The sequence below is a fragment of the Neovison vison genome, chromosome 1 (genome assembly GCF_020171115.1).
Source record: "Neovison vison isolate M4711 chromosome 1, ASM_NN_V1, whole genome shotgun sequence".
NCBI lineage: Eukaryota > Metazoa > Chordata > Mammalia > Carnivora > Mustelidae > Neogale > Neogale vison.
Window position 1 is genome coordinate 7,666,785 of NC_058091.1, and position 19,330 is coordinate 7,686,114.

The window sequence follows — 19,330 nt, forward strand, 5'->3', positions numbered from 1 at the left end:
GCTGCTTAGACCTGACCACCATGGTTTCATGTCCTGGAGAGCGTCACTGGGCTTAGCCCATTAGGCCAGAAGTGTTTGTAAGACAAGCACCTGTCTCTCACCTGGCCTCCCATTCACATTAGAAACTTTGTTTCCCCATGTGCTCCGAAGACTGGCTATCATGTTGTTTGGTTTATGTCACAGGTAAAGAAATTTTAATATAAACCTTCTGGTGTACTCTAAGAACAAAATCACTTCTTCGACCAGAACAGGAACCATTTATAACTCACAGTAAACCAAACTCCTTTTGATGTATTTACTAGAATATTTTGCAGTTGGCATAGGAGTTAAACTTCAAGAATCACCAACAAGAACAAAAACCAAGAGTGAAATCAAATACAATATTCCTGGAGCAAAGGGGACAAAAACTGCTTTCTAAAAAGTAACAGTTCTAGCCTTCAGAAAAGGATCATATTTCCAACATGATTCGGGTACGGTTTGCAGGAAGTGCAGCCATATTTGAAAACGAAGTGCCCTTCAAGAAGGCAACATATTAAAATACTTTTGCCAAGATAGATACTACAGATACAATGACATTTGCTTTCAAATAGTGAATAAAACAACACTGCCTTTAGGAAACCAGTGACAGAGGCCTCCTTTATAGAAATATTAAATTCTATTAGATCTTCCAAATATTTCAGATAATTAAGTAACTGGTAACCACCGACAGTTCTCGCCAGGAAAAGTAAGTAGATAAAAGATAGGGCTTTGGGAGATTTCAAAGAAAGAAAATAAAGCAAAGCACATTTAGTGTTCTTCAGGTTATTGGTTTAGGGGCAGTCAAGTGTGAGGAAGACCACAGAGAAACGAGGGTTTCTTTTTTTCAGATGAAAACCCCATCTTCCTCTCTGCCACTCAGTCCCCGTGAAGCATCTCTCTCAGGTGCTGGCACGTTCTGATGTTTGGATCTGAAGGTAAATCGTGTTTTCTTTGGGCTTTGCTATCCTGTAGCAGCCAAAAATAAAAGTGAAAGTTAAACAGTCAATGTTTTGATTAAGAAACTATTGCAGGGCTCCTGGGGGGCTCAGTTGGTTAAGTGTCTGACTCTTGGTTTCAGCTCAGGTTATGATCTCAGGGTCGTGGGATCAGGCCCTGTGCTGGGCTCATGCTTAGCTCGGAGTCTGCATAAGACTCTTTCTCCCTCTGTCCCTTCCCCCTGCTCTCTCTGTCAAATAAATAAATCTTTAAAAAAAAGAAAGAGGGAGAGAGAGAAGGAAAGAAGGAAAGAAACTATTGCCAAAAAAGAAAGAAGAAACTATTGCAAAGTTGTCTGTGGGAATAAATCTCAAAACAAAAGGTTTCCTGTCTTGCTAATTCAATAGACGAATGGATAAGGAAGATGTGGTCCATGTACACTATGGAGTATTGTGCTTTCATCAGAAAGGATGAATACCCAACTTTTGTAGCAACATGGATGGGACTGGAGGAGATTCTGCTGAGTGAAATAAGTCAAGCAGAGAGAGTCAATTATCATATGGTTTCACTTATGTTATGTGGAGCATAACAAAAAGCATGGAGGACATGGGGAGTTAGAGAGGAGAAGGCAGTTGGGGGAAATTGGAAGGGAAGGTGAACCATGAGAGACTATGGACTCTGAAAAACAATCTGAGAGTTTTGAAGGGGCAGGGGGTGGGAGGTTGGGGGAACCAGGTGGTGGGTATTGGAGAGGGCACGGATTGCATGGAGCACTGGGTGTGGTGCAAAAACAATGCATACTGTTACGCTGAAAATAAATTTAAAAAAAATTTTTTTTAAATCTCAAAACAAAAGGTGAAAATGAGATTAGCAAGCAACAGAGGCCAGCAGAGGGAGGTCTCAAGAATGAGCAGGTGTCTATGAACAAATTGTACTGAAACGGCTTAAAATCTGCTAATCAACATTAGCTCTCTGTCAGCAACTAGAAAATGTGTTTACAATTAAAATAGAATGTTTGTTCCTTATCAGTAGTGAGACACCCAGAATTTCTCAAAGTCAGGTTTAGTTATCACTTAAATGCACTTGGTTGGCGGAGTCTATTAAAAGCACAGACTTCCTGGGTCCCACCCTTCATTTACTGAGTCAAAAACCTTAGAAGATGGCCCAGGAATCTGCATTTCAGTAAACTTCTTTTTTGGTGATTCTCCCGCATACCAAGTTTTGAGACTTACCAAGGAGTTCACGCAAGATGCGAGAAGAATGGAGACAATCTCAGACTTACTGAGCACCTACTTTGTGCCAGGCAATCGCTGGTCATCTACTTTATCTTAAAATAATAAAATGTCATCTACTTTATCTTCAATAAAAAATAAAATGTCACCTATTTTACCTTACTGCATTTTCCCAGCAACCCTCCAAACTGAGTACTAGTGTGGCTCTTTCTCCGGCAAGGAAGTTCACTCTCTGTGAGTTTCAGCAACATCCCCAAAGTCACATGGCCACGTGGATGACTGGATTTGAGTCCACGTCTCTCCGACGCCACAGACCATTGTCTCTCCTCATCACAGGGACACATGTGTCTTTCCTATGGAATCCACAGAGTGAGCCTGGAGAGGGAGCTAAGTGGCCACCTCCTCGAGCACTGTTTATTCCTTTCCTTTCTTACCACTTTAAGAGTAGCATCTGAGGGGCACCTGGGTGGCTCAGTCCGTTAAGTGTCCGACTCTTGCTTTCAGCTCAGGACGGGAGCTCGAGGTCATGGGATCCAGCTCCCGGTGGGCCGCGTGCTCAGCAGAGAGTCTGCTGGAGCTTCTGTGCTTCTCCCTCTGGCCCTTACCCCCCATACTCACTCTCTCTCTCTCTCTCTCTCTCTCAAAAAACAAAAAATGAAAAGAGAAGCATCTGAGACTCCATTAAAGCACTTGTCCCTGGTACAGGAATGAATGTTTTACATTGTTCTCCTTTGTAAAGAGAGTCACTAAAGAGTCTGAACCAACAATTGTTGAAAGGACAGATTGATTTAAAAAACATTCCCAACAACACAGAGCAGTTCACTCCGGGGATGAGCTAGGGACTCAGTCCTCGGTCAGTCAGCATCTCAGACACAGATTCTCCATCCCACAGTTTAGAACCGATAACTGCCCACTAAAAACACGTAATTGTGCTCTCCAGTCTCTCCTTACGCAAAGCCACTGGTTGTTTGTCTTTCTCTCTCCAGCAACTCTGGGAGTAATAAAAAATGCACACCATACCTGCAAAGCTCCTACACCCTTACGACCAAGAGAGGACATGCAGGCACGTGGCCCCGAGTCTCTGAGCACCATGGGCTTACCTCCCGAGGTTCTCCGCATCCTCGATGGTCTCTGGCAAGGTGACACCTTTGGTCTCAGGAAGAAGCAGCGTCATTCCCCCGGCAACCAGGCCCAACCCCGCTTCAAAGGAAACAGAGTTCACATAGAGCCCTTAGAGCACAGCCAATGGCATTCCGAGGGATGCCGGCCGCTGACTAAAGGGCTGGTGGTAATGAACCTGGTGGTTTTTAGAAGTCAGGAGCATCTCGGGAAAAAGTTGAACAATAGGATTACTGGGAAAATGTCCGAGTAAGAATAGGGAATATGGCCTTCATTTTACTTCTATGTAAATTCTACCATAACTGATGTTTAAGTATTGGGGAATTTATTTATTATTATACATAATATGTATTATATTGATTTTAGTTACTGTATAGAAAACGATACATACTAGATAATTATATTATAATGTATTATTTTTATATATAATACATATTATAGCTACTATAAACTATAAAATATATTATAGTTACTATATGTTAATATTATATTACTATATATGATATGAAGCATAAAGAATACATTTTGGTCAGGGTGGGCCACTCTTGTTTCTCCCTCCCCTTTCCTCCTCCCTTCTTTCCTCCCCTATCCTCATTTCTCTCCCCTCTCTCCTTCTCCCACTCCTTGGTGGGTCTGCCTGGGGTGCAGACACAGCAGCTCTCTGCACACAGACAGCAGTTTTGCCTTCTGCCAAACAGGTAAGCTGGGTCTTGGAAGACCCAAGGTCTTAGTCTGGGGAGGAGGAAAAGTGTTCTCCTCCTGCTCTACTCCAACATTATCACTAACAAAGCTAATACCTCCTTGTGTCTATTCTCAATTGTTAAGCAAAAGAAGGGCGACAATTTAGCATCTTCAAGCTTCCCACAATTACATGTTATATGCAAAAAATTGGGAGTCAAATTCATAAGAAAGCGAGAGGCTATGTCAAAATGCCTCCCAAATTTTGTCCTATGGGATGAATTATCAGACTCTAGAACCTTAAAATGTAACATCTGGCCTGCCTTCTGGGAATGGCATCTTATCTTTCCCTTGAAACAAGACAGAGTGAGTCAGAAGACAATGGAAGGGCAGGCACCGTCCCTGTCTCCTGTAAACTCACCACTGAGTTTGACCAGTTCACTGGTCAAAGAGGTCTTAGCAATCATGCTGGGCTGGAAGGAAAGAATATTGAATAACCCATGAAGTCTTACCAAACAAAATGAGTGGCAAGCCTTGCCAAACCTCCATCAGCCTGAAGACCAGGAAGGGGGTGATGATTCCACCCAGATCACACAGGGAGGAACACACCATCACTCCAAGATTCCTGATAAAATACAGAGAACAAAAAGGATGATATGTCTGTGATTCAACTTTCCAGATGTTAACCTTATCCTAGAGCAAGAGCAGGGAGGGGAGAGAGGCTGGAGATAGAGTTAATCACCAATGACCAATGATTTTTAATTAGTCATGCCTACGTAACAGAGCATCCATAGAAACCCCAAACTATAAGTTCAGAGAGCTTCTGGGTTGGTGAAAATACCCATGTGTTGGGAGGGTAGCCCACCCCAAGTCTATGGGGACAGAATCTCCTACAGGGGAAAAAAGGTCCTCCTGTGCTCAGGGGACCTTTCCAAACCTCACCCTAAGTACCTCTGCATCTGGCTGTTCATTTATAGCCTTTGTTATGTCCCTTGTGATAATAAACCTGTAAACATAATTAAGTGTTTCTCTGAGTTCTGTGAAACATGATAGCAAATTATTGAACTTGAAGAGCAGGTTATGGGAATCCTGATTTATACCAGTGAGTCAGAAGTGCAGGTGACAGCCTGAGACTTGTGCCTGGCATCAGAGGTTGGGGGGGGGCAGTCTTGTGGGGCTGGGCCCTTAACTTGTGGGGTCTGCTCTAACCCCAGGGGGTTAATGTCAGAATTGAATAGGATACCCCAGTGGTGTCTGGAGACTTGGAGAATTGGTTGGTGTGAGTAGAGTTCTTTTTTCACATGAAGAGATAGGGAAGGGTAGCAGAAGGTATTGAGAAATAGAGAACAAAGAAAGCTAGAGGGGAGAATAGAGAAAAGATCTACCTGGAAGGATCCCCTCTATCCCTTGTAATAGTCTTTGCTCTGACACCCACTCTGTCTTCTGTGAAGATGGTCACTTTTGATCAGTGTTTGCATGGAATGTGCTTTTCCATCGCTTTACTCTTAAACAATCTCCACCACTTTTTTTTAAGATTTTTTATTTTTTTATTTGATAGACAGAGATCACAAGTAGGCAGAGAGGCAGGCAGAGAGAGAGGAAGGGAAGCAGGCTCCCCGCTGAGCAGAGAGCCCGATGTGGGGCTCGATCCCAGGACCCTGGGATCACGACCCAAGCTGAAGGCTTCAACCCACTGAGCCACCTAGGCGCCCCGCCACTATATTTAGAGTGAGTTTCTTGTAAGCAGTACACAGTTGGGTCTTACATTTTTGTCCTGTCTGACAATCTTTGCCTTCTAACTGGGGTGTTTAGAACATTAATATTTCTTGATAGATTTTACATTGTTTAGTGCTAGATATTTTATATTCCTATAAATAATCTTGACTTTGTTTTTAAAATATGGTGAAATTAGGATAAATAAACTGGGAAAAGCTTTATTCTTTAGTACATTACTTTTAAGTCTCCATTATGCTCATTTGCATAATCTCTTTCTCCCTACAATTGTAATTATAAAAGTAGTGCATTGCATTTCCTTTCCAAACCCCCACCACTACCTCATCTTAGTTGGTTATATCATTTCTTAGTGTTTGCCATTATATTTTTAAATATATTTATAACTTACTTTATCAGTGTCTAGTGATATGTTTTTTCTTAGCTGGAAATAGAGGAAATTATATGCAAAATTATCTATCCCTGTTTTATGGAAAGATTGTAATAACAACAGCAGATGTTGAATTTTATTAAACGCCCTTCACTATCTAAAGAGATAATAGTATAGCTTTAATTTATTAGCGCTATAAAAACTCTTTCAATATACTTGCATGAATTATACTATTAGATTTTTTAATATTGAATTGTCTTTGTGTTCCTGAATAACTCATCTTAGATATGATATATTATGATTTTAATGTCTCCACTATTCTCTTCTGATAATATGCTGTTTGGGATTTTAATCAATATTCACACATAATATTTGCCTATAGTTTCCTTATTTTCTTTATCTTTGTTGTTCTTTGATACCAATATTATTCTAGTTTTATTAAAATGTTTTTTGGGGGCACCTGGGTGGCTCAATCAGTTAAGTGTTTGCTTTTGGCTCAGGTCATGATCTCAGGGTCCTGGGATCAGGCCTCACACTGAGCTACCTGCTCATTGAGGAGTCTGCTTCTCCCTTCCCCTCTACTGCTCCCCCTGCTTGTGCTCTCTCTCTCTGTCCAATAAATAAATAAAATCTTTAAATAAAATAAAAAAATTTTAAACCTTTCTCCTTGTTCTATAGTCTAGAACAGTTTCAGTACTATTGGAGCTTTCTATGGATTAAGTGTTTTATAAACTCTCTGTGTGAAACCATTACGGATTTCCTCTTTATCATTGTTAAAGGACTTCCTTATCTTATTAAACACATTTTTGACATAAATTCAACTTTGTCTGATAAGATTATGGGTCTTGCTATATTTTTTGTTTGCATTTACTGATAAGCTTTCATGCATTCTTTTCTTTTCAACCCTTGCAAAGAAAAGTTGTACTTCAGCCATGCAGCAAAGTGTTCAGTTTTGCTTTGTAACCAAAGAAGTTTCCTTTTGTCAATAGAGGAGTCGAGCCTCATTGTATTTGTTTAAATGTCAGAAGCACTTAGAATTACTTCTGTCATTAGCTTTTATACCATGCTCTTTATTGCTTCTAGTGTCTTCTTTTCAGTATGTGTTGGCTATGTGTATTTTTTTCTGATAATTTGGAAAGTTTGTATTTTTTTAAACTGTATTTACATATATATATATATATTTAGTAACCTACATCAAATGTGGGGCTCAAATTCAGGACTCTGAGATCAAGAGTCCTATAGTCCTCTGTCAGAGCTGGCCAGGGGCCCTGGAAAGTTTGCGTTTTATTCAAATGTTAAGCTTTATAACTTTATATAATACATTTACTGCTCTATTCCTTTAGGCAGTATTCATTAACTTCCTATTATAAACAATTATAAAATTTATATATTTCCACTTCCTCCATCCTTTCATGCACTGCTTTCAGTAAATCACACCACTATTTTGGTGTTTGCCTTACCCTTTACATCTTAAAGTACACCTAAAGCACTACATAATTTACCAGCTTTTTTAAAAAAAATTTTATCTATTTATTTGAGAGAGAGAGCCCACAGGCAAGCATGGCAGAGGGTAGAGGGAAAGGGGAGAAAGACAATCTCAAACAGACTCCCCACTGAGCTTGGAGCCTGATGTGGGACTCGATCTCACAACCTTGATACCATGACCTGAGCCAACATCAGAAGTCAGATGTTCAACCCGCCAAACTACCCAGGCACCCATATCAGCTTTTAGTAATATGGCTTTTTCCAAGCTGGAAAAAGTATACTAAGGATACCATATGCAACATTCCCTCTCCTTTCCCTTCCCTGTCTTCTAGCATTTCTTTATTGTCAGATTTATGACATTTACCGCTGTTCTGTAGTCAAAATCACATTCACTTTAATCCCACATTCAATGATTATATGACATTTACCGCTGTTCTGTTGTCAAAATCACATTCACTTTAGTCCCACATTCAGTGATTATCAAGCTGATAATCAACTTGATATTCTCCTTATATCTGTGACTTACAGTTTGGGCCCAATAATGTAACTAGACTATTCTATATCATTGTTCCTTCTGAGTCCATTTTTCTGTTACCCTGAGTGCCACTTCAAATCGTACAGTCAAACCTTCTTTTATTTCCAGAAGTTTCTGTAAAGGTTTTTTTCCCCCCCTTGAATTTTTTTGTTTCGTTATTTCAGTTGTCTTCTTTGGGACATGTGTGTGTGCGTGCATGTGTGCACGTGTGCTTGGGATCTCCAAGACTTTTAAACTTTGCTTATTTCACTTTCATTTTGCAATTCTTCATCCTACCTTGCCTTTCCCTCACTAGATCGGTTCTCCTCTGCACTGCTTTCAGATAGTTTCCATTTCAATCGTCTTGTCCCATACTCCTTCAAGAACTTTAATCTCTGCTTTAAACTCTTATTTTATGCATATGACCGATTAATTAATATTGCATTTAATTGAGGTATGTGGGGCTACAATTTTCACCTCCATTGTGACAATATTTTTCCAGAGAGTATTCTTTATCTGTCATTTGCTTTTTCTGTTTCCTTTCTCCCTTTCTCTCATGATGTGTTTGTATAACTGGGTGAATTACTTTCTTATTATTCATCTTTTAATACTTGATTTCTTCCTGTATCAGCCCTTTCAGAAGAACTCATGGGGAGGGGCCAGATCATGTTCTAAGCTAGTAAATTCTCTGTTCAACCAGGGTTGTATGAGAACAGGTGCTTCAACATCTCTCACTCCCAGTCTACAGGGGTCGGCAGTGCAGAATCCTCACCACACAGTCTCCCTCCTCCACCATGCCTTGCAGCCTGCTGTTGTCCCCAAGGCCCCTGCAGGTTCTCTCCTGGACTCACTCTCCCTGCTTCACCTTCAGCCTCCTAGTGTTCGGGGAATGAATCCTCTGCCTCTGACCCCTATACCCATCCTGTTACTGTAAACAGAGGCTCGTGGGTTATACCCTCCCAGGTATGCTTCCTGCTTTGGAAAACTGCTGGCCTTGTCCCAGAGTTACTGTCATGGTGTGCATCCCTGGAATCTTCCAGACCCTCTGCAACCTCACTGCATTAGGCAGCCCTTCTTCTCACACTTGTCTTTCAGGGTCATCCTCATTGCAAAGCTGGAATTTGCAGGGTTTTTAAAATTCTCATTCTTCGGATAACTTCAGTGTGATGTCCAAGAGGAGAAAGAAAAGGCACCATTGTTTTTTATTATTATTTTAAGAAACTGTGTCTTAAAAAAAAGTAAAAAATTGAATAACCACACAGAAGCTGGAAGAAGTAGGGAACTAGGTCCCTGATGTAAAAGTCACAGTGTTGTGGGGCTTGATTCATTCAGTCGCTCTAGAAGTACTTAGTGACTGCTTAGCACAATTGGAGACCGGGTGCAGAGGCACAGAGATGTATGGCGTGTCGCTCCTTTACTCAGGGAACTCATTCCATACTGAGGAGACGAAAAGGAGAGACCGGTCTCAACACAAGGCAGTGCCTATTGAAACCAAAAGAATGTTCTTGACAATATGTGCTGTAGTTAAAAGGAGACTATTGGGGACGCCTGGGTGGCTCAGTTGGTTGGACGACTGCCTTCGGCTCAGGGCGTGATCCTGGAGTCCCGGGATCGAGTCCCACATCAGGCTCCCAGCTCCATGGGGAGTCTGCTTCGCTCTCTGACCTTCTTCTCGCTCATGCTCTCTCTCACTGTCTCTCTCTCTCAAATAAATAAAATCTTTAAAAAAAAAAAAAAAGGAGACTATTGTTCACTTCTAATACCTCCTGTGAATAAGAAGCACATTCGAAATGGCTTTGATAATAATTTTTTGACTTTGGAGTCCTTGTAATAAAGTAACTGAAATAATCTTCTTTTTTTAATGACTTAGATTCGATTCCGTTGAAAATATCAGAACTTTCACGAAAGTCTTCTTGCTATGTGTGTGTGTGTGTAGGTCATGGTAAAAGTCAGTTCTCAATGTCTGGCTTCTGTTCCCAGTTACCAAGAATCTTCATCACAGACCCTGTGCGCAAATGGTCAAGGGCTCCTTGAGATTCGCTGCTTGGCCTTCTTCCACGCAGGAGCAGGCCCTCAGGACCTTTGACAGTTTACACTTTCAGTCTGTCCCTTGGGTCTGGTGGCCATGACAATGGAATTGTTTGGCCCAGCTATTTTAGACTCTGGGCTCAGGACAGTCAAATGTAGATGTTCTCTTTAATTTGCCTTCATCCCTTTGCACTCAGTCCAAGCAACCTTTTACAGATGAGAGTAGAAGACGGTCTTCTGGGCTCAGGACAGTCAAATGTAGACGTTCTCTTTAATTTGCCTTCATCCCTTTGCATTCAGTCCAAGCAACCTTTTACAGATGAGAGTAGAAGACGGTCTTTTAATGAAGGACAGATGGGGAAGAGGAGCAGACATCAGAGCCACGCTCGCGTCTTCTGGCTGACTGAGGGGCTCAGATTGCTGCACAGCTAAGAGACTGAGGACCTGGAATAGTTCTGAGAAACCGCTGGCACGGGAAACAGGAAACCATACAGACAGAAAAAAAGGTTTCAGGAAACATACCACATTCTAAAGAAGGTCAGAATTGGAACTTTAAAGCAGTTAATTACTTTTACAATAAAAATCATCTTCACTTACAACTGAGTCTCCTAAAACACAGATGGCAGTAAATACAGACAAAGATGCTCGACATTGTCAGTGATGAGGCAGATGTAAATTAAAGTCACAATAATACCACTACCTCCCTGAATGACTTACACAATAAAAAAAAACCTGACAGCAGCAAGCGCTGATGGAGCTGTAGAGCAGCCAGAACTCTCCCCCGCGGCTGGTGGAACGCGAGATGGCCCGCCAGTTTGGAAAACGTCCGATAGATCCTCATACATTTAAACACGCACCTATGAACCACTCTGAAGTTTTTTCCCAAGATATATGAAAATGGATATATATGAAGATATATATCCCCTCCAAGACCCATACCTGAATGTTTCTGAGCAGCTAGATTAGAATCACTCCAGACTGGAAACAGTGAGTGCCAATAAACCAGCGAATGGCTAAGGAAATTGTGGTGCATCATTTCCACATTGGGACGCCGCTCCGCACGCAGAGGGAACAGGGCATGCATGGATGCCTGCAAGCCCGTGGGTGGCCTCCGTCATGCTCAGTGAAAGGAGGCGGGCACCAAAGGCTACAAGGCCATGTTCCTTCATTTACATAATAACATTCTGGAAAAGGGAAAACCGAAGGGAGAGAGATGGTTGCCAGGTGCTAGAGATGGGAAGGGGCGGACTGACTGCAAAGGGACCTGAGGAAGCCTTGGAGGCGATGGCAATGTCCCCGTTGTGACTGTGTGGCAGATTAATGAATACATATACAATCAAAACTCAGCAAACTGCGTGTGACAGTGAATTTTGGTCTAAACCTGACTTTACACAGTACATCTCCTAGGCCTGGGGCACCTGCGTGACTCCGTCGGTTTAGCATCTGACTCTTGATTTTGGCTCAGGTCATGATCTCAGGGTTGTGGGATTGAGCCCCCCTCTCCCCATCCACAGGGCTTTGAGCTCAGCAAGGAGTCGGCTTGAGATTCTTTCTCTCCCTCTGCCCCTCCCCACCTTCTCAAATAGATAAATAAATCTTTTTAAGTTACGATGAATCTTCTAGGCCTGTTGCTACGTTTACAGAAAAGCATTGTGTCGTCCCAGGAAGAGCCCACCGTCGAGGTCAGAAGGATGCCCTGCCACTTTCTGGCTCTGTGCCTCTTGCAAGTGCTCTTTCCTTCTCTGAAACTCAATTTCCTCATTTGTAAAATGGGCATAATGGTGACATTAAAATGACAGATGTCTAGAAATGTTTTGTGTGCCATCATACGGTCAGAGCTCTGAGCACATTATGTCTACAGGTGTCTGCATGGCTGTGGACTTAGGCAGGAGCTGGAGCTGAGGGCTGGGCTGAAAGTCGGTCTCACACTCCCTGATCAGGGCTCTCTCCATGCAGACGCTTGTTCTCCAAGGCTTGCCTGCTGCACACTCCATTCCAAGTTCCCATTTCATGTTCTCTCCTGTAATTAGCCGTTGACCCTCTCTCTAACGCCCAGCCCCCAACTCAGTGTCCAAACGGATTAACCTCTGGGGGAGCCTTGAGCAACGGTCTTGGAAGTGCTGGCTAGTGCCCAGCTAGGTCAGTGGCAACCACACCACACTCCCCTACCCCCCGCTTTGTGCACCCACCTGATGAACGTGGGGTACAGCTCGGCGTTCACCAGGCACACCAGCTGGAACACGATGGTAATTCCCATGCGGCCAAAACAAGCCACGGTGATGTTTAGCCAGTGTAGATCTGGACAGGAAATACACAGAGGTGGGGAACGCACATGGGGACTGGGCCCACGAGTGCCCCACCTTGAGGAGCCCCATTAGGAAGCTTGGACTCCAGAGCTGGAAGAGCCAGAAAGAGTGCCTTGTCTAACCCTTTCATTTTGGGATAAGTAAACTGAGTCCTGCAAGGTTTCAGAACCTGATGGTGACACAGGAGGGAGGCTCCTTTGCACAGAGGAAAGAACATGTGTTTTGGATCTCAGCTCTGCCTCCCGTCAGCCACGTGACCTACCTCTTTGGGCCTTGGTTTCTTCAGCTGTAAAATGGGAACAGTGATAGCCAGCCTACAAGCTATTACAGGACTTGGAGATGACAAATGTGAAATGTCCACCGTGACTGCTCCAGAAACGTTGGCTTCTTAATTACCATGCAGCAGTGTCTCTGCCAGAGCCTGACACAGGAGGGCCACAAGAAATCCAGCCCCTCGGCCGGCAGCCCTGGAGCTGAGGGACTGGATTTCTAACCCTCAATCTAGCCTTCACTTCCAAACACATTGTCTTAAAGGAAACACCTTTCAGGACAGTCTCAGACTCAAGCACTAGGGAAGCAAACCCTTGCTGCATCTTCGCAGACGGCTGTGGGGCTCTTCACTCCACGAGGGTCCGGGAAGCCCTCCCCCTACTGAGGACCGAGGAATTGGGCCCCATCACTGGCTCCACCTGGGGTACTCCACACACTAACAAGCAAGTGGCTTCCAGGACATGCCAGGAGACTCATTAAAGCCTCTGGGGTCACAGACATCATGTCTTCTTGACCCCTGTCCCCAGATACGGGCCATTCATGGAGGACATGCTCGTTTCACTCTGCCGGCGTGAGGGTCCCCACAGAGAGGACACGGTGGCCTTAGGAATGAGCTCCCCACCGGGTCCGACTCAGTCTCCCAGCCCCCTGCTGTTCACCACCTTGTGGTGGGAGCCAAGCCAGATCATGGATACCCCCAGCCTCCCGAAGAGAAAAGAAGAGGAAGTTCACTCAGGCAGGATCTACAGGGAGGGCCTTGCATACACACTCTGGGGTCTTTAATTGGGTGAGCAGCTCTACTGTCCTGTTTCCCATCGGCGCTAGGGGCACCTCTCCCTCCCCAGGGGGACCGTGGGGAGCATCCCTGACCAAAGCCCCCAGTGCTTCCTTCCATATGGGGGACACCGTCCAAGGCTGCCTGCTGCTAACGCCCACCTCTGTCCCCCAGGTCCCTCCCTGCTCTCCCAATTCCAGGCACAGGGCTCCTGGCTGCTCCTGGACTGCTCAGCTCGACCCTCCTCCGCGATCCTCCCGCTTCCATCCTCCTGCCCGGAAGCACATTCCCCAGATGGTGACATGGGTCGTTCCCCTCATTCAGGTCTCCCACGGCCGCCCCTGACCTCTGCACAAAGGATTAACACCCACCATGCTTCGCCTGCACGTTTTCCCTCTAGAACGTGAACTCTGTGAAGCAAGAACGTTCTCTGCTTTGCTCATGGCTGTGATCCCAGGGTCGAGATGTGTGCTGGCCACACAGAAGGTACTTGTAGTATTTCCTGGGAGGGAGTGAGTGTTTATCATCTCACCTGACAAAGACTTGGTAGAGGAAAGTGGAGAGGGTGGGGTGGGGGGAGAAACCTTGGGGGTGGGGATGGGACCAAGGAGCACAGTGCCTGGGTTCCGTCCTGATGATAACTGACAATCTGAGATCTTGGGTTCCTTCTCTACCCCCATTGCAGTTACTTAAAAACAAACAAACAAACAAACAAAAAACTTCCCATTTGTCTTTGCAGGATTCCAGAAATAGGAAAATGGGGAAGATGGTGGATAAGGTCTATTCCAGACGGACTCTGCTCCTTTCCCTGTCCTCGCTGTTCTCTCCATGCAAGGAGGAAGAAGAAAACTGAGTTGTCTTTTTATTTTCAGCCTGATCCATGCAGCCTGGTTCTTGAGAAAACAGTTTTCAGGAAACACGTCCCACAATACCCTCTCTGTAAAAGCTTAACGAAACAGCTCATTTAACCCACAAGGGCAAAGCACAAGCTAACTGAGGAAATGGAAATCTGCCTTGTGCTTCTTCAACCACCTCCCCAAACGTAACAAATAGGAAAGGCGGTTGGTGTGCTCAAACCGAAACTGACCAAAGTCATTCTGCTTTGGATTATCCTAGGTGGTAAGGACGATGGACGAAAACATACACCCGCCAGAGAGGCTGGTGTCAAAAAGACTGGCAATACCCAGTGTTGGCAAGGGTGTAGACCCTTTGGAACGCTCAGGCATCATCAGTGTGCGTTGGTCCAGCTGCTTTGGAAACCTGCCTGTATCCACTTCGAGCTGCATATATATCACACCTGACCCAGCAAACGCACTCACAGATTTGTACCTGAGGGAAAGGAGAGTCTAGACCCATGAAGAGATGTGTGCCCAAGTGTTCCCTGCAGCTTATACCCCAGGAGGCAGACGCTGAAAACCACACAGGTGTCAGTCAACGGGGGGACAGGAAGTAGCACAACACTTGTCATTTACTCGTCATGTGTACGTTATACCAATTTAAAATTAAAACACACACACACACACACACACACACAGCTGTAGACTTGGGTAACACCCTGACTTTGTCTTTGTTCTCGTTCGAGGGGCATATGCAGGGGCCAAAACACTGTTCCACAGTTCGATAATACGATCATCTAGAGAATGAGGGAACACCCGACTCACCGTGGGAGATAAAGATCATGACGGCGCAGGCTGTCCCTGCCACCAGATTGGACACCATCAACGGGCGGATGAGGCCAAAGCGGTCAATGGTGGTGAGGATGATGAAGGTCGCCGGGAATTCAACCAGAGCCGAGTACAGGAAGTCCAGGTGGAGGTTCCCGCCCGTGGCGCCCACGTGCATGATGAGGCCCTGGTAGAGTACGGAGCTCGTGAACCTGAGCACAGAGGAGAAGCAGAGGCTCAGACCGAGGCTCCTGTCTGTGGGATGGGGGAGAGTTCAGAGTCTGGCCACCAGAGAGGAACAGGTGTCGCTCGATCTAGAACGTCCTGGAGTGACATGAGAAGAGGGGATGAAAGTCAGGAAGGGTGTCCTAGAGGGGCCATCTGTGAGAGGCTCTCTCAGGACTGATGTGATGTCATGACTTCTGGGGTACAACCCCATGACTTGGGCCAGCAAACGAGGACCCTGAGGCCACAGCAGCTATAGGGGGATGGGCGGAGGGTACCAGGAGTGAGCAGGTTCAGCGATCAGATGCTGTATGAGCTGTGTGATCTTGAGGAACTTAACTAAGCCCTGTCTGCCTCAGTTCCCTCATCAGTAAATGCAACAAATGGAATAAGATCTTGTGAGAACACTCAGCACAGTCCTATCCTATCCCAGCACCCAGATTCAGTCAGAGCATCCTTTCCCAGTGGAAGCCCCTTGTTCTACCCTGACAAAGGGTCAGCAGGCTTGTTCTGACCACAGATGTGTAAGACTTAGCGGCCAGCCTTCATTTGAGAGACTGTGTCCTCCTCCAGTGACCCCCACAGATCAGGTTTGCCCTCCACAGAATGGTGACAAAAGGCGCATGGATGAGCGATTTCTCTCCACAACCCTCTCTTCACCCCTTCCCTGTCCCACACTGAGATCCTGGAGTGATTCCTGGGACATAGAAAGCACTCGCTAAAGATGAGCGATTACTGGTGTCATCATCATCTTCATCCCAAGGTCAAGTCCACAGAGCACAGCCCCGCAGACGCCAGCCAAGTCTTTCCCGCGGCACAGTGGTGCTGTCATTAACAGCACCGTTTCCCTCTCTCCTCAACCCTGCCGCCCGCCGCAGGATCCCTCCATCTGTACCCCGCCGCAGGATCTCTCCATCCGTATTCCAGGGAGGAATAGCAGGGGTACTGAATACGGCTCAGACACTGATAGGGACTAGCTAATTCACTCCAGGAGGTTTTAGAGAGTCCCGGGGTTTGTTTTTTGGTGACATTACGTAATTTCGGAGGATAGAAACATTTGATCATTATATTGGTATTTACAGTATGAGAAGAGATTTTGGTTGATAAGAAGTTGCGCTCTTGTCCCAGCATGTAAATTGATTGCCTCTTGGCTCTAAAACAGATCACAACTGATATTTCTCATCAATTTACTCCCTTGTTTTATACAACTGCCCACCAAGAAGCATTGTGATGCTCTTGTTTCTAGTCCCGAATCATTCCTAACTTCCGAGGGTCTCACCATGCCCTCCCTTTGTCCCAGTTAAGTGGGAAGAGTCACCTATTACTAATAAAGAGATTGCTTTAAGAGAAAGGAATGTAGAAGCTCGGTTTTCCAGTCAAAAACCAGTTAGCAAGTGTGCAGTGCTGCCATCTTTTGGCAGAGCCCATGAATTGCATGTACGTGTTAAAACAGCCGTCCGCGGGTCTAGATACATTCTACAAAGCCCTTTACACAAATTATCTCATGAAGCTGCCAACATGCCGGTGAGGGAGGTGCTGCCGTGATCCCCATTTGCTGACGAGGAAGCTGAGCCATAGAGAAATGGAAGCTGTCTGGAGTCACAGGGCCGGAAAGGGCTGGGAGGGAAGGCCAGCAGGAGGGGGGTCCAGGGTGGGCTCATGGCAGGCCATGGAAAGGGATTTGGTTTTATCCTCAGTGGGTTAGGAAGCCAGCGGAGGGTGTAGACAGGGGAGTTCTGCAGAGCAGAATGTGCAGGGGGGTGGGTGCAGGAGTGTGAGAGCTGAGGGGCCAAAGCACTCCCCTCCCCCTCCCCCCCAGAGAAGAGTGCATTAGGGGATGGCAATGCGGGCAGTGAGTGGAAAGGGAAGGAGGGAATTGGGGGGGGGGGGGACAGAAATGCACCAGGCAGCTGGGTGTGTGCAGAGGCTCCTGGGACCATCATGCGGCTGGCTGCAGGACTCTGGGGCCAGCACAGTGACACGCATGTGACTAGTAGGGGCAAAGGGAGGGTACGGTCAGCCTGGCTGGCGCCTCTTGCACCATGGATGGTTTCTATGGTACTGTGGTTATTCATGCGACCTTCAGCGAATATTTGCAAGGTTACCATGTGCCAGGCATCACTCTATTAGCTTGGACCTTTGTTCTAGTAAAAGCTTCCTGGAAGCAGAAATGATTGTACAAGAAACAGAGTGGCTCCAGATGAAGGGGGAGCCCCAGGGGTTGGGGGAGTGACTGCTAAGAACCACCCATGTCAAGGACAAAGAACCACCCATGTCAAGGACAAAGAACCACCCATGTCAAGGACAAGGATGTCCTCTGAAGGAACAGGGTGGGGGACTGCAAGAGAGCCGCCCGGAGAGGGGTGCAGACCCTGGGCGTGGGCCAGGGTACATGGGAGAGGTCCTATGTGTGAGTGGGTTTTGTAATCAGTGGGCGATAAAGGCACAGCCCTGCCCACGCAGGGTCTCTAAAGTGCCCAGATGTGAGGAAGGGCTCTGCGTCTTTGGAAGCACCGACAGCCACTGAAGTCTAACGCATTTCCATTGACCACAGACAAGTCAAGACAGGTCTGTTCCCAGAAGACAGACCCGTGAGAGGGACGGCAACCCTGGGACCCTCCATCATATTTCACTCATCTTGCCGTTGACCCCCCCACGTCACATGCTCTTCTCACTGGAATGCTGTCTTTCCCTCATTACTCCATCCTCAAGGGAGAAATCAAGATGTCTTTCTACGAGCTCACTGACTGCTTGTAATTCATTTAAAAACTCCTTTTCCGCCCGCATTGCTCCACTGCCTTTAACTCAGACCCCAGGGCTCGGGCAAGCATCCTGATTCCGCGCGGGGGAAGGCCCAGAAGGCCCCTTACCACAGGTACATCAGAATAAGGGTGTGCTTCCTCAGGTGTGGCATGCTGAACAGGTCTGCAAAAGAGGGGCTCAGCTTTTCGGTGACATCCTCTTCGAGAGAGAGCATCTAGGAGGGAGTAAGAGCATCAGTGACGTCCAAGCTCAGGGGGCGGAAGAAGCCCTCAAAGCCACCCCCATTCCTGTGCTCATCACCCCAAGTTCTTCCAGGGCCTTCCCGCTCCTCAAGGCAGCCCCCGAAGCATTTTCTAAATCACCCGGGGCACCTGGGTGGCTCAGGGTTAAACATCTGCCTTCAGCTCAGGTCATGATCTCGGGGTGCTGGGATCGAGCCCCATGTCAGGCTCCCTGTGCAGGGGAGAGTCTGCTTCTCCCTCTCCCACTGCCCCTACCTCCACTGGTGCCCCCCGCTTCTTGCTCACTCTCTCTCTCAAATAAATAAATAAAATCTCTAAAAAAAAATAAGTAAATAAATAAATCATAAACCCAACCCAAGTTTCAGTGATGTGAGAAACCCCTTGCTACTTTGTCACCTTGAGATCAGGGAGAGGCGATTTCCCGTTCTTCTGGGCAATGTGGTCAATTATCTTTATCACTTGAGTGTTTCTCTTCTGTGACAGCAGCCACCGGGGAGACTCGGGCACGCACCTGTGGACATGGAGCGTCACCACGTGTGGGCACCTCCAGAGTGCACCTGACGCGAAGGCCTGTTTGGAGCGAGGCCACGGCTCCGAGAAACCGACCCTCCTCACTTCGGGACTGTAATCCTCAAGCAGCTAGTGGACAAGGGTCTGGGTCATCCCGGACCAGCCCAGGGATCCACAAAGGAGCTCTGAGGGTGGGTCCCTTGCACTGTCAGTGCCACCTGCTAAGATTTAGGGGCAAAAAGGGAACGGCTGCTTTCCTCTGTGGCCTCCATTCCACGGGACAGGGGTCCCTTTCTCTGCAAGCCATTGGCCGCCCTCCTCTCCCTGGAAACTCCTGGTACAGAATCAATGCTCCGTGGGCTCCCTGACCCTTGTGGGACAGCAGGGGGTCTCTGCGTCATACAAGGGCAGTTGAACAGGTCCCCAAATATCTCCCAAACCACATAAATAGATAGTATGTGGTC

At 46.2% G+C, this 19,330-nt stretch overlaps 1 protein-coding gene across 2 annotated transcripts in view; it reads right to left on the minus strand.

Moving 5' to 3' along the window:
- Positions 1 to 281: 281 nt before the first annotated feature.
- The window catches only part of SLC22A1 (solute carrier family 22 member 1), a 28,445-nt gene continuing 9,396 nt past the window's right edge, over positions 282 to 19,330 (minus strand). Inside the window, exons 5-11 of one of the 2 annotated variants that reach the window (XM_044242790.1) lie at positions 18,753 to 18,867; positions 18,222 to 18,328; positions 15,124 to 15,338; positions 12,301 to 12,409; positions 4,496 to 4,608; positions 3,287 to 3,386; positions 282 to 984 (exon numbers count right to left, since the gene is read on the minus strand). In XM_044242790.1, the coding sequence (XP_044098725.1) occupies positions 918 to 984; positions 3,287 to 3,386; positions 4,496 to 4,608; positions 12,301 to 12,409; positions 15,124 to 15,338; positions 18,222 to 18,328; positions 18,753 to 18,867 (826 nt within the window). In that variant the 3' untranslated portion in view covers positions 282 to 917. Of the gene's footprint in view, positions 985 to 3,286; positions 3,387 to 4,495; positions 4,609 to 12,300; positions 12,410 to 14,041; positions 14,280 to 15,123; positions 15,339 to 18,221; positions 18,329 to 18,752; positions 18,868 to 19,330 lie in introns of those variants that run through there. The other variant, XM_044242799.1, reaches the window with a different exon arrangement.